This window comes from Eubalaena glacialis, chromosome 3 (genome assembly GCF_028564815.1).
Source record: "Eubalaena glacialis isolate mEubGla1 chromosome 3, mEubGla1.1.hap2.+ XY, whole genome shotgun sequence".
NCBI lineage: Eukaryota > Metazoa > Chordata > Mammalia > Artiodactyla > Balaenidae > Eubalaena > Eubalaena glacialis.
In genome coordinates, this window is record NC_083718.1 from 46,994,281 (window position 1) to 47,007,410 (window position 13,130).

At 34.4% G+C, this 13,130-nt stretch overlaps 1 protein-coding gene across 2 annotated transcripts in view; it reads right to left on the reverse strand.

The window, feature by feature from the left end:
- The window catches only part of PLA2G4A (phospholipase A2 group IVA), a 164,623-nt gene that overhangs the window by 23,413 nt on the left and 128,080 nt on the right, over nucleotides 1–13,130 (reverse strand). For both annotated transcript variants that reach the window (XM_061185609.1, XM_061185608.1), the window contains 2 exons: nucleotides 12,144–12,215; nucleotides 7,255–7,497 (listed from right to left, as the gene is read on the reverse strand). In XM_061185609.1, coding sequence (XP_061041592.1) covers nucleotides 7,255–7,497; nucleotides 12,144–12,215 — 315 coding nt within the window. The remainder of the gene's footprint in view (nucleotides 1–7,254; nucleotides 7,498–12,143; nucleotides 12,216–13,130) is intronic.

Below are 13,130 nucleotides of genomic sequence, written 5' to 3' on the forward strand. Positions count from 1 at the left end.
TGTGCACCATGATCCCTGTCATAGCATTATTTCACATTACATAGATCTTTACTGTTTAAAAACATTTCCTCATGCATTATCTTGCTTAAGTCTTAGAACAGACGTGAGATAGAGGGTATCTATAAATGGAGGATGAAATACATTAAATTCATCTCTAAAATGACACAACTTGGGAGTGGCAGATTCTGAAGGGATCCCACACAGCATCTCTCTAGGTGATGGGAGTCTAAGAGAATAATCCAGCTGACACATTCAGCAAACATGTATTGTCTGCTACTCTTCAGGCGCTACTCCAGGTGCTGAACAAGAGAGATGCAAACTCTTCTCCAATAGAGCACACTGCTGGTAAATCAGTAAACAAATATATTAAAAGATGGTTCAGGCAGTGATAAATGCAATGAAGGAAATAATAGAGGGTAATAGGATAAGGAGGAACTTCAGGTAGGTAGTCAGGAGAGACCTCTCTGAGAAGACTCTGAGACCAGATTCACAAGAGAGAATTGGCCATCTAAGGATTTGGAGGGTGTGGTATTTTTTTCCAGGGAGAGGGAAGAACTAGAGCAAAGGCCCCAAGGCAGAGTAAGGAGTGGTATGTTTGAGGAAGTACAGTGTGGCTACAACTTAAGAGGAGAGTAGGATGAGATGGCAAGGGATCTGAAGGAAAGCAGGGCCTAGAAATCATTAGTTTTATGAACAAATAATATTGATAACATGTTGCTGTTCACATTTATGTGTGGTGCTCCTAATCCTCTTCCTAGGAGAAAGAAATGTGATCAGAATTAAATTGATTTGAGCTGAATGAAATGACATGCAATTATTTTGTTCTGTCCCCTTGCCCTCACACTTGTTCCCACTTGTTCTGTTAGAAAGAAGGGCAGCAAAGCTCAAGAGGGAGGTTTATTACAGTAGGATAGAGTGAAGGTGCTCATGCTAGACATGCATTATGACCTCTGAGCAAGATTTTAAATTCCATTGGTGAGCATTTTCATAGAGGAAACAACAAAAACTAGAGGATCGGAGCAATCTGTGTTTATAAAATCACCTATAAAATGCAGTTAATACCTATTACCCAGGAAAATGTTCAGTACATGGTAGAAACCCATCACATGTTAATTCCCTCTATATATTTCTAAATAAGAATGATGCTGATTATAATTCTCTCACAGTCGATTTTATCACTACATTGTAAGAGCAAGAGATCAAAGAGGAAAGTAAATCTTTAAATTCTTAATGTCTGATTAAAATCTATAGTCCTCATCATCACTAGACGCTGAAACTAAAACACCAATGAGACAATTAGCCAGAACACTTATTCAATGTGAATTGAAACAGTTCTCAATTAGACTTTGGTTTAGTTACTTAAGAAAACATTAATATCCTTACAAGTTTCTACAGTTAACAGTCATTGTTTTCTTCTCTCATATCTATAAAAATTTCTCATCTCTAAAACACTGAATAACAAATGAATGTTAGAAACATTTACTAGTGATGTTTGTAAATAAAGTGGAAAAGAGTTTACATCTGAGGTGATGTGTACTGAAGGAAAGTAGGAAGGTGTGTAAAACGGTCTTAGATGAAAAACAAATACGCTAAAAAAGAAAACCAAGAAACAATGGGGGACGGGGGTGTTAGACAAGAATAAGGTCATGTAACTGAATGAAAAGGCAGGTCAAGTTAAAAAAGAAAAAAAAAGTCTTGCTATGTCCAGGGTGAATGCCTAGGCCAAAAAGGAGAGAGCAGAGATACCATTCTTTAAATAATTATCTTCAGGTTAATGCTATTTTCTTATCAAGTATCTATGTAGTGACAATGTACTTTGCCACCAGCCAGAATTCTAAATATCTATCGATCACAGAACCTGAAACTTAAGAATTGTAAAATTGAAATATATATATATTATATATATATATTATCAAACCCAATTGTAACATCTATTCCTCTGAAATTTTTATTGTTTACAAATTACATATGTGAACTTTTTAAAATGGTGAGGAATTATGTGTCTTTATCTTATATTAGTTTTAAAACATTTTACTAATAAGCTAGAAATTTATATTTGGGTACTTTTATTTCTCCTAAAAGCAGCTTTATTTTGAGTATCTATAATCTATTAGAAATTTCATATATAAGATTTATCATCCTTAGAAAACTCCTTAGAAGACAAAAGAGGTATTATTAGTATCATTTTAAAGATAAGGAAATGAGGCCCTAAGAGGTTCAGTTTCACACTGTGAGAGTCAAGGTTCCAAGCCAGGTCCAGGAAGTCTAAACCCTACACACAGTGTCACACTGTTACTTCAGAAAGTGGCACAGCCATAAGACTAAAAGGTTTTGAAATGGGTAATTTAAAAAACAATAACTGGGGATTTCCCTGGTGGTCCAGTGGTTAAGACTTTGCCTTCCAATGCAGGGGGTGCAGGTTCGATCCCTGGTAGGGGAGCTAAGATCCCATATGCCTCACAGCCAAAAAACCAAAACATAGAACAGAAGCAGTGTTGTAACAAATTCAGTAAAGACTTTAAAAAAATGGTCCATCAAAAAAAAAAAATCTTAAAAAAAAAGCAATAAGTACAATGTATACAGGCAATCTACACATGCATCTATCAATCATGAAAACCACATTGATATGTGTTTTTTATCACAATTATGCATAAAAAATTAAAAACACATTAATGGGAATTTTTTTTACAATGACATGATTTTCCCTAAAATAATAAAGTACAATGATAATTCACAAATATTTTTCTCTGGTTTTATAAACTGATGCTTTAAATTTCAGCTAAAAGATTAACCAGAAACAGACTATTTCTCTCCTATTCTGAGTTCCCCCTTCTCATCATGAAGCTGATAGTCTCCTTTTTCCTGTTTTAAATCCAAGATTACATTTGAGAGAAAAATCATCATGTGGACCAATTCCCAGCTCTGGCATGTAGCTAAACACCATGGTTCCAACCTTTCATATAAACTGACAGGAAGTAATGTTTCTTAATTGTGTTGTAAAAAAAAAAATAGTTTTGCAAGATATTAACAGATATTCTATATACAAATTAAGAGTTCCATGATCAAATAGGTTTGAGAAACACAAGATTCAACAACTTAAAATAATAACAAATTATAATGCATGTTCCCTATTTTCCTTACTACGCCTTGGACTAATACTACTTTTTAGTGGAGATGCTACTTAATCCTGACAATAACTCTATAAGATAGGTAACAATTTTTTCTGTTTTATAAGTCAACCATTGGAGTAAATAATGAAGATTGTTGCTTCCTCACTAACCTATGGTTCCATCAGGATCAGGTTGTTGGTTTTTAGTTTCACTCTACTTTTCTATCGTTGTTAGCCGAGGTTACGCTAAGTAATGGCTCAGGACTGTCCAGCTAATAAATGACACAGTTGGGATTCAAATGCAAGTGAAGCTGCTTTTAAAGTACTATACTTGAGGCATCTTTAAGTAGGATTTCTCAAACTCATTAGGGTATCCCATGGCATTGTGAAGAGGGGGATGGAGTTGTTAGTTTTTCCAAATTTATTTGAACTTGAACCCTATTTATTAATATCTACTAAAACATCATAGAAAGTTTGATGAATGCCCCTATGGAAGAACATCCTCCCGTAAATTAAAGTTTACATGGTTTCCCAACCTGTGAGTGAGTTAATCAGGTTCTTTGATAGGTACGGAAACAATCTCTGTTTTATAATTATGAACTATTTCCTTAACAGTTCAGCTGTGGAACTTTACAATGGTCATTTTACAAATACATCACACAGATTCATTTATAATGTACAAATATTTGGATGTTTGTGTTTTGAACTCTGGCCTAAATGAACTCATGTCTTGATTTCTTATTCCAGATGGTGTATGTCACAGTAAATAATATAAACACAAAAGTAAACAGGAAAGAAGTCATGTAACTGATGAGCAGCTTCTCCAAAATTAGTTTCCACAGGTATACAACTATTCTGAAGTAAACAAATGAGGGGAATTTTTTCATCTTATTTCTCTTGTTTTCAAAAGATGGTCTGCAAGGTGACGCAATAGGCACAAAAGTAATACACTAAGTTTTTCTCGTTTCAGGTTGAGAGATTATTCTAAAATGCTCGAATTTTAATCTGTATAAACAAAATCCATATAAACAAAATAGTAAACTAAATGTAAGATTTTTCCCAACATAATATCTAGATAAGATTTAAAAAAACTCTGAAAATAAAAGAGAAATAACCTTAATTAATGATTTAATTGTGGTATTTTAACTGTATAATAAATAAAAGTTTTAATGACGATTTTATGAACAACGTTGATAATATTTTATGATAAACCTTTTAACTTTTCATTTCAAACATATAGTTTTATTCTAAAATTTGGAAATAACCAGAGGGAGATAAACAGAGTCTATTTTGGTAAGGGCTTTGTCTGAAAAAGCACTAATCAATTCAGTATATTCAGTCTAAAATGCAGTCATTTTTAGCAATGTTGGTTCATAAGCAACAAACTTGAATGAACTTGTCATTCACTGAACTGGATTTTTGACTAAAGTCAACATGCTGTATACATTTTTTCAATCGGATAAATATAAAGTGACTGAAGTATAATTTAATGAGATGCACACTGAGAAATAATATTTAAAGTTCCTTCTGAAGCTCATTAATCTAAAACAATTTTAGGTTAGAACATTTCAATATATCTCAACAAAAGAAATATTCAACCTGTGTAATATCATATTTCAGGATGATTAATATTTTCTATCTCTTCATGTCATTTTATGGAAACTGTCCCTGACTCTTTTTTCAAAAGGCACCGAATAAAGAAGTCAGATAAGGTGATGCACAACTATTATCCTCCAAGCACTAAAGAGAGGGCAAATGAAGATCATGCATCCTCGCGGACCTACAATTGCATCAGGATCAGCGTTGCTGGCTTTTAGTTTTACTGTACTTTTCTATCATTGTTAAATAAAGTATATAAGTCCCTCCAAGAATCAAATTTTCAAGGAAGGGTCATGAAATGATTTTAATCTTCATGAGGGCAAGGACTGCATGTCTTGTTGACAGCTGGATCCCTAGTGCCACGCACATTGAAGGAGCTCTGCAAATACTGTGGCAATGCAAGAACGAACAAAGGAAAGAAAAAAGATGAAAATGAAGAACAATCTGACATATGGTGAGAATCATGAAAGAGGCAGACTTCCTAAGGGTACCAAATATACCTAATAAAAATGTAGGATGTCCAGTTAAATTTAAATTTCAGATAAACAGCAAACAATTTTTATACAAGGATGTCCCAAATGTTATAAGGGGCATACTTATATTCTCTCTCTCTCTCTCTCTCTCTCTCTATATATATATATATATATATATATATAAATTGAAATTCAAATTTAACTGAGCACTGTATTTTTCCGAACAACGTTAACACCTCCAAATCTACATAAACGATTGCAAAACCACCAGGAAGCTGTTAAAATGTCGAGTGCAGAACTTGTGCTGTGCAAACCACAGAAGGAGCTATGCTTGGTGTTGTGATTAAAGTAATAACATAAAACAGATGTAATAAGTACACACGAGGAAACTTCCATTTTTACATCAGCAAGACGATGACTAATAAAACCAAGGGCTCTGAGGAAGAGAGTGAGCAGGAGGGAAACGCTTCTGAGCAATGTCAAGAAGCCTATTCAAGTGTCCCAGTTCTAGCTCAGTTGACCAATTCTAGGTAAACATGATGCTATCTTCTTTGATCTTCCTTTTCTATGCAGTAAAATAACTAACGATTCTTTCTAGTCCTAAATGCTCTATGAAGCTGAGTTTTGTTTGTTTGTTTGTTTGTTTAAGCCAATCATAATTCATCCATAAAGGCTGTTTCTAAAGAAGATACATTTAATTGGTATTGTAAGAGCAATAAGTTAAATCATAAGTAACACACAAAAAGTAACATCACTGATAGTATGGTCAAGCGTTTTTATTTTGGATGAATTTAAAAAGAGACACTGAATTTATCACAAATAGACTTTTATTATAGTTCATAGGAAAGGGTTTGCATTGCAGGTATATAATCATGTCCTAGGCTTTGATGCCACAAACATAATGCAAAATATAGTGAGTTTCTACTCCTCTTGTTTAAAAAACAGGGGTTAACTTTTGCTTCTGCAATTTCCCTTAAGCTCAAGCGACAAACAGAAACAGCACTACCTAAACAATAACGAGATCTAAAGCCATGTCTAATTTTTATAGGTAGAATCCTTAAACAGTAGCTGAAAGTTTTTTGGAAAAATTTCCATTTACATTCTCATAGCCTCCTGTCAATATTCTTAGGCAGAAATGATTGAGAAATGACATTTGGGCAGTTAAGGGGAAAAAGATGGTATGAAGAAGTAGAAAAAATTTAAGATACCAGGAACATTATAAGAAAGATAATTATGTAGTGATTAGTCACCAAGACAAATTTACCTTTTAATTTGGAACATTCATGGAACTGAAGAATCAAGGCAAGTATTCTTTGGAGTTTGGTTAAGTGACAAAGCTGAAAGTGAGTGGGTTCTTATGAGGTTCTTAAGTGGCCTTAAGAAAGTTACCTAACCTTTCAGAGAACTGGAAGGACAGATTCAGTAGCCTGAGGGACACTGCAGATGGGCGAACTCAACTCCACTCACACCCCTAGGGGGCACACATTACTGCTCTGTACTGGAGAGATAGGCTGAGGACCACGTGTACCAGATTCCCTCCCAGCTCTGGATCTGCTGAGACCTATCCTCTGCCAAGGAGAAACACCCACGTGAGATTTGAAGGAGGAAATGAGACAGAGGCTACGTTTCTGCTATTTCTACTGACAAGCACGGTTGTGGGGGGCGTTTGTGGGGGTGATCCTGAAGTGTTTTTGGAGTCATTTCTAGATGCTCAGCCTGGAGCTTGCTCCTCCAAGCCCTGGAACAATTTTGTAAGCACCTACTTTAGACCTCTTTTGCTTAAACAAGGGAGAGGGTTTCCTGTTTGTTGTACGTGAACCTTGACCAATATAGAGAGGAGCAAAGTCCCCCTCAATATTTCAATGAAAACTGTTTATGCTGACATGATGATGCCACTTCCTGCCCAATGCATTTTTTCTTCCAAAAAAACAACTCAGAGCCCTTCATACATTAAATGCATGTTTTAAAATTTGATTGTAAATTAATTACTATTAATAATTAACATGCTCCTCCCCAGAGAAGGAAGAAAGATCTCCTGAATTAGCTTCCATGGATTACATTTTGTGTACTTACCTGCTACAGCTGCATCCAATTCATCTTCCTCCAAGGACTCCTGGGTGGTAAAGTCTCTCAAAGGAGACATCGGATAGGATGTATTGAGATTCAAGCCCAGCATGAAGTTGTGCACCTTCCCAGCTCGTCCTTCTCTGGTATTAAACAAAGCTGAGTCACTCACCAAGGCCATTATCATACGTTGGACCCAACTTGCTTGATTATCATTTTGATATTCCCTTTCTGCTTCTTCATTTTCAGTGCCTAAGGAAAAAGAAAAGATCATTATACAGATTCCAAAAATCCATAATAACAAAAAAGATCTTTGGGCAATGGAATGTTAACATTAATGATGAAACTCTACAGCTTTTGATTCAACAAACATTTGTGTAAATTATAGTAAATATTTCCGTTAATCATTTTTGTTTTTAACTTATTCTTACTGTACTGTTTACCGGTAGTCAGTCTAAAGGCTGTATTCTTGGCAGTGTTGCTTGGCCTATTCTTTAATTTCCAGAGAAACTTCTGTTTTTCCCTTTCCCCAATTCTTTTCTTTCTTTTCCCTGGCTACACACACATACACACACACACACACACACACACACACACACACACACACAGAGGGAATATCCACAGTAGCTAATCCCCTTCCTTTCCCAAGTTTCCTTCCCTGTCCTGTTTAATAAACATCCAGAAATCATGCAGACTGAGAGCAGACAACTGAAGGATTCAACACATATTTGCCCTCTGGACTGTCATTTCATTCTTGCTTATAAAGTTTGGGGTTTAAAAGTCTGTAAATTAAACATGTTTTAAAATGTGTTAAAATTCAGGAATCTTCCAAAAGAAGCCATTTTCAATGATTTTTCCTTAAAATCTATGCACTCATCACTACCACTCGGAAGCCATATTGTGTAGTTATTTAGAGCAGTGGCTCCAGAACAAGACTACCCTGATTCCAATCCTCTCTCCACTGTTTACTAGTTAGTTGACCCTTCTCAGTCTTCATTTCCTCATCAGTAAACCTCATAGGGTTGTTGTGAGGATAAACTAAGTTAATGCATTCATGTAAATTTCTTAGAAAAATTTAAGCCCACGTTAAATTCTCAATAAACACTAGTTGGTAGTAGAAATAGTTGTAATAGCAGCAGCATCATAATCCTCATCATCAATATCATTCATTCATAACTCAAATCTAAGAACATTGTATGGTAGAGTACAATCCCCCCTACCTAAATCCCTTCTGTTCAGATTTCTGGGAACCCTTCATATAAATATATATGCATATATAAATCTATATGTGTATGTGTGTGTGTGTGTGTTGAGAGAAGAAAAAAAGAATCTATGTTCAAACTTCATAATTTTCAATAAATGGTAACTAAACATACATAAGACCATAATAAATATTGATTTTTATCTTCAAAAGATTAGCTTAACTGAGCTCAGTAAATGGAGGGATCTTTCTCTCAGTAAACAATGCAGATGACTGCCTAGTCATGAAAAAACAAATATACAGTCTTTTCTACTCCCACATTTTTCTAATGCCAAGTATAACAAAGAAAATCTTTCAATAGAATGAATCAGGCTTTAAAATGAATGATTTATATCTTAGTTACACAGGATATTATTTTACACACTCAATTATTTTACAAAGGTTTGGAGCTCCCTCCTCTTTTTCTTCTTCTTCTTCATCATCACTGTTGTTGTTATTATTATTATTATTAAATTTATCCCACTTCTATACCAGCAGTGGATCTACTTTCCTTATGATGTATTTGGAAATGGCATCACTTGTGGGACGAACCCGAAAGTCAACAGATAAATCATATGTATTGCTTATTAGCTATAATTCTAATAGTAAATTTCTATTTATTAGCCCTTTACAACTTAAAACCCTTTGTATGCACTTGCTAATTTGATGATTACAGCAATTCTGTGAGAGCAGGTAAAATGATGCCAGCACAGATTTGAAAAAACTAAAGTTGAAAATGCCTAAAGACCTTGTTCAAAATCACGTGACTAAAAATGAAGGGGCATCAAGAGAAGGAGAAGACAAGCCACAGACTGGGAGAAAATATTTGCAAAAGACACATCTGGGGAGATCCCTGGTGGCCTAGTAGTTAGGATTCCGGGCTTTCACTGCCATGGCCCGTGTTCAATCCCTGGTCAAGGAACTGAAATCCCACAAGCCGTGTGGGGTGGCCAAAAAAAAAAGAGAATTGATTAACCCTTCAATTTAAAAAAAAAGACAATTAAAAAAAGGATTCTACTCAAAGTAAAACATTGTTTAACAAAACTGTTAACTGCTCATCCTCCCCAAAATTAAAAAAAAAAAAAGACCATCTGTATTATTTTTTTTCCAACTATTACTTTATTTATATTACTATGCTTAAGTTACATGGAAAAGACAACCAAGCAGTTCTGCCCCATATCAGGAAAAGTTTCCAATCAACACCAATTATGTGGTGACAAGTAACTAGGAATGGTGACATCTTTGGGTCAAGACTGACAAGGAAGAATGGGCTCTGATGCTACGGTTCATCTCCAACAAGAATACAGATGGTATTACCATCTGATAATGGACTGTTACCCAAAATATACAAAGAACTTTTAAAACTCATCAATAAGAAAACAAACATCTCAATTTAAAAATGGGCAAAAGACCTTAGTAGTCACCTCACCAAAGAAGACATATAGATGGCAAGTAAGTATATGAAAAGATGTTCCATGTCACATGTCATCAAGGAAATGCAGATTAAAACACCAAGATGACACTACACACCTATTAGAAATGTCAAAATCCAAAACACTGACAGCACCGAATGCTGGTGAGGATGTGGAGCAACAGGAACTCTCATACATTGCTGGTGGAAACACAAAATGGAACAATTACTTTGCAAGACAGTTTGGAAGTTTCTTACAAAACTTTATTATCACATGATACAGAAATCATGCTTCTTGATTTTTACCCAAAGGAGTTGAAAACATATCCAGACAAAAATCTGAACATGGATGTTTATAGCAGCATTATTCATAACTGCCAAAATTTGAAAGCCACCAAGATATTCTTCAGTAGGTAACCAGATAAACTATGGTATATCCAGACAATGAAATATTATTCAGTGCTAAAAAGAAATGAGCTATCAAGCCATAAAAAGACATGGAGGAAACTTAAGTGCATATTACTAAGTGAAAGAAGCCAATCTGAAAAGGCTACACACTGTATGATTCCAACTATATAACATTCTAGAAAGGCAAAATGATGGAGACAGTAAGAAAATCAGTGGTTGCCAGGGGCTGGGGGTGGGAAGCAGAGGGATAAATAGAGCACAGAAGATTTTAGGGCAGTGAAAGTACTCTGTATGATACTATAAAGGTAGATACATGTCATTATACATTTGTGAAGACCTGTAGAATATACAACACCAAGAGTGAATCCTAAAGCTTGGACTTTGGGTGATAATGATGTGTCAGTACAGCTTCATTGATTGTAATAAATGTACCGTTCTGGTATAAGATGCTGAAAGTGGTGAAGGCTATGTGTGTGGGTGCAGGAAATATATGGGAACTCTGTACTTTTTGCTCAATTTTGCTGTGAGTCTAAAACTACTCTAATAAATAAAGGCTATTTTTAATAAATGAATATTAAGAGCTAATAAGAAATCCTCAGAAACATCCTAAATATCATTCTCCAATGTAGGCTGGCACTAAAACAAAAACAGCCATATTCAGAGGGTCCTTGAACTTCTCAGCCTTAAGATAACCAGGTAGTACTGCAGAGGTGATCAAATGTACTGATCATTTTGGCAATTTACTTAATAATTGATAAACCATTATTACATCTACTTGATAGTCCCCAAATCAATACATAATTAATTCTAGAAATGCTAGGCATATGCTATTTATCCCCTTTGTACTATCTCCCTTCATTAAAAGGAAATTCAAAAAAAAAAAAAAAAAAAGACCTGAACAACTAAAAAATAACAGCCCAGCTATGAAAAGAGAACTTTAATTTTAGTGTTGATTCAGCAAAGATTAAACAGGCTCTTCCAATATCTATACCTTGGCTGGTGGGGTTCTTTAGGTTTTGGACAAGAAAGCATTTAATATCTTTTAAAATCTAGATGATTGTATTCCAACTGTAACAGGACATGTTCACCCAGTTGTTATAAAATCTTCTCTTTGTTTTTTGTTTATTTGTTTTGGCTTTTGAGCTATTGGGAACATTTGTACCAATGGCTGTGTCAAAATGTAAAATCATTCCATTTTACCACATAACAATTGCAACAAATATCCGTGATCCTTGCCTTATCTCTTCCCCGACTCCCCATTGACTATCGTGATCCACACAAAGCTAAAAACTGCCTTGTTAAGGTGTAAAAGTACTCACTTGTACTACAAAGTAATATACAAAACAAAAATTTCTCAATAATTCTACCCCACTTCATCACTGATCCCTTCCTGAGAGATAGAATGTTGGCAATGGGATAAGGCTCAGGAATGGAGTGAGAACATCATTTTCTACAGGTTACTTAATAATAAGATTTTAAAAGATTAAATTTTAGTTATTAAAGCCATGTAAAATGTTCCCAAATCACAATTTCCATGTTGAGAAGCCTGGTGCTCTAATCAGACTTAACACAGAATTTGGTATTTCTACCATCTCAGTTTGTTCTCTGTTCAACTGATAATATTTTTGAGGTATTTAAAAGAAATGAAATAAGGGATACTTGTGTTGCATACTTTATTACGTATATGGCATTAATTCTTGCTCTGAATTGAAAGCTACCATTCTATCACTCAATGCCTTAAGCAGAGACTACCATTAGCATCTTGAGTGAGAAAATCAGACAAAACATTCATGTCCTTTCCTAATCCACTTCTGCCAAAGGAGGTTCCAGCTCTCTTACCTTTGGGTTCTTGTGATTCATCATCACTATCCGAGCTATCATTACTCACAATATGCTTTGCTGTAATATTTTCTGCAGAAAGAAAACAAAACACTTGAAGAATCTCAGGTGTCAAGACTCACAATGAAATTTACTGTAAGGAAGTAATCGTAGCAAAACCACAGTGAGGTCTATTAGATTTACTGGTATAAATCTAGATCAATTTAGTAAATCTAAATGTCTTAGCTTTACTAGTATTTTCAAATTTCTCATTTGAAAGCAAAATTTCCCAGGGTATGAAAAATTAGTTTAGAATTATTCATACATGATTTTAAAGGGGAGAATTTTTATTTGTTTATCTTAATTCTGACAGAAAGAATAACTTGATTATATAATTCTTATTATATCGAAAATTTTTTTCTTCAATTAAATATTGAAGTTGAAATGATGTTTATGAAGGTCAATACAGGGTAAAGCCAAAATTTACAAGGGGGCCACAAAATTGTTTCATCAAAATGAATGAAGCTACTAATATAAGATATCTTCTGATTTTAATAATACTGAATATTGTCTATTGAAATGTCTGTTTTGGTATCAGTTTGTGCTTCCTCAGAACATATTAAGAGAGCAGTTATAAAAACTAAAATAGAAACCATAAATCTGTAAAACAAAAACAAGAATAAAATCTAGCATAACTTGTTGTCTTTTTTCAAGTAAAAAGCACCCAAATTATGGAGCACACAAACCATTTTATAATCAACATTTGTAGAAAAATCAACCTTTTTTTGGACATGTACATGAAATCTTTATCTGTAGAGTGATTTTTTTTCCTTCTGTTAGTCAATAGAATTTTTTTTTTTTAATCCTAAGAAACTGACTCCAAATTGATAACTTTCAGTAATAGAGAGCCATTTGGGCTTTTAAACTGAGAGAAATATAGGTATAACATTTGGTTTCCCCATATTATGCTCCAATTTACCTTAAAGTGTTTCTTTGAAAGAGAGGAAA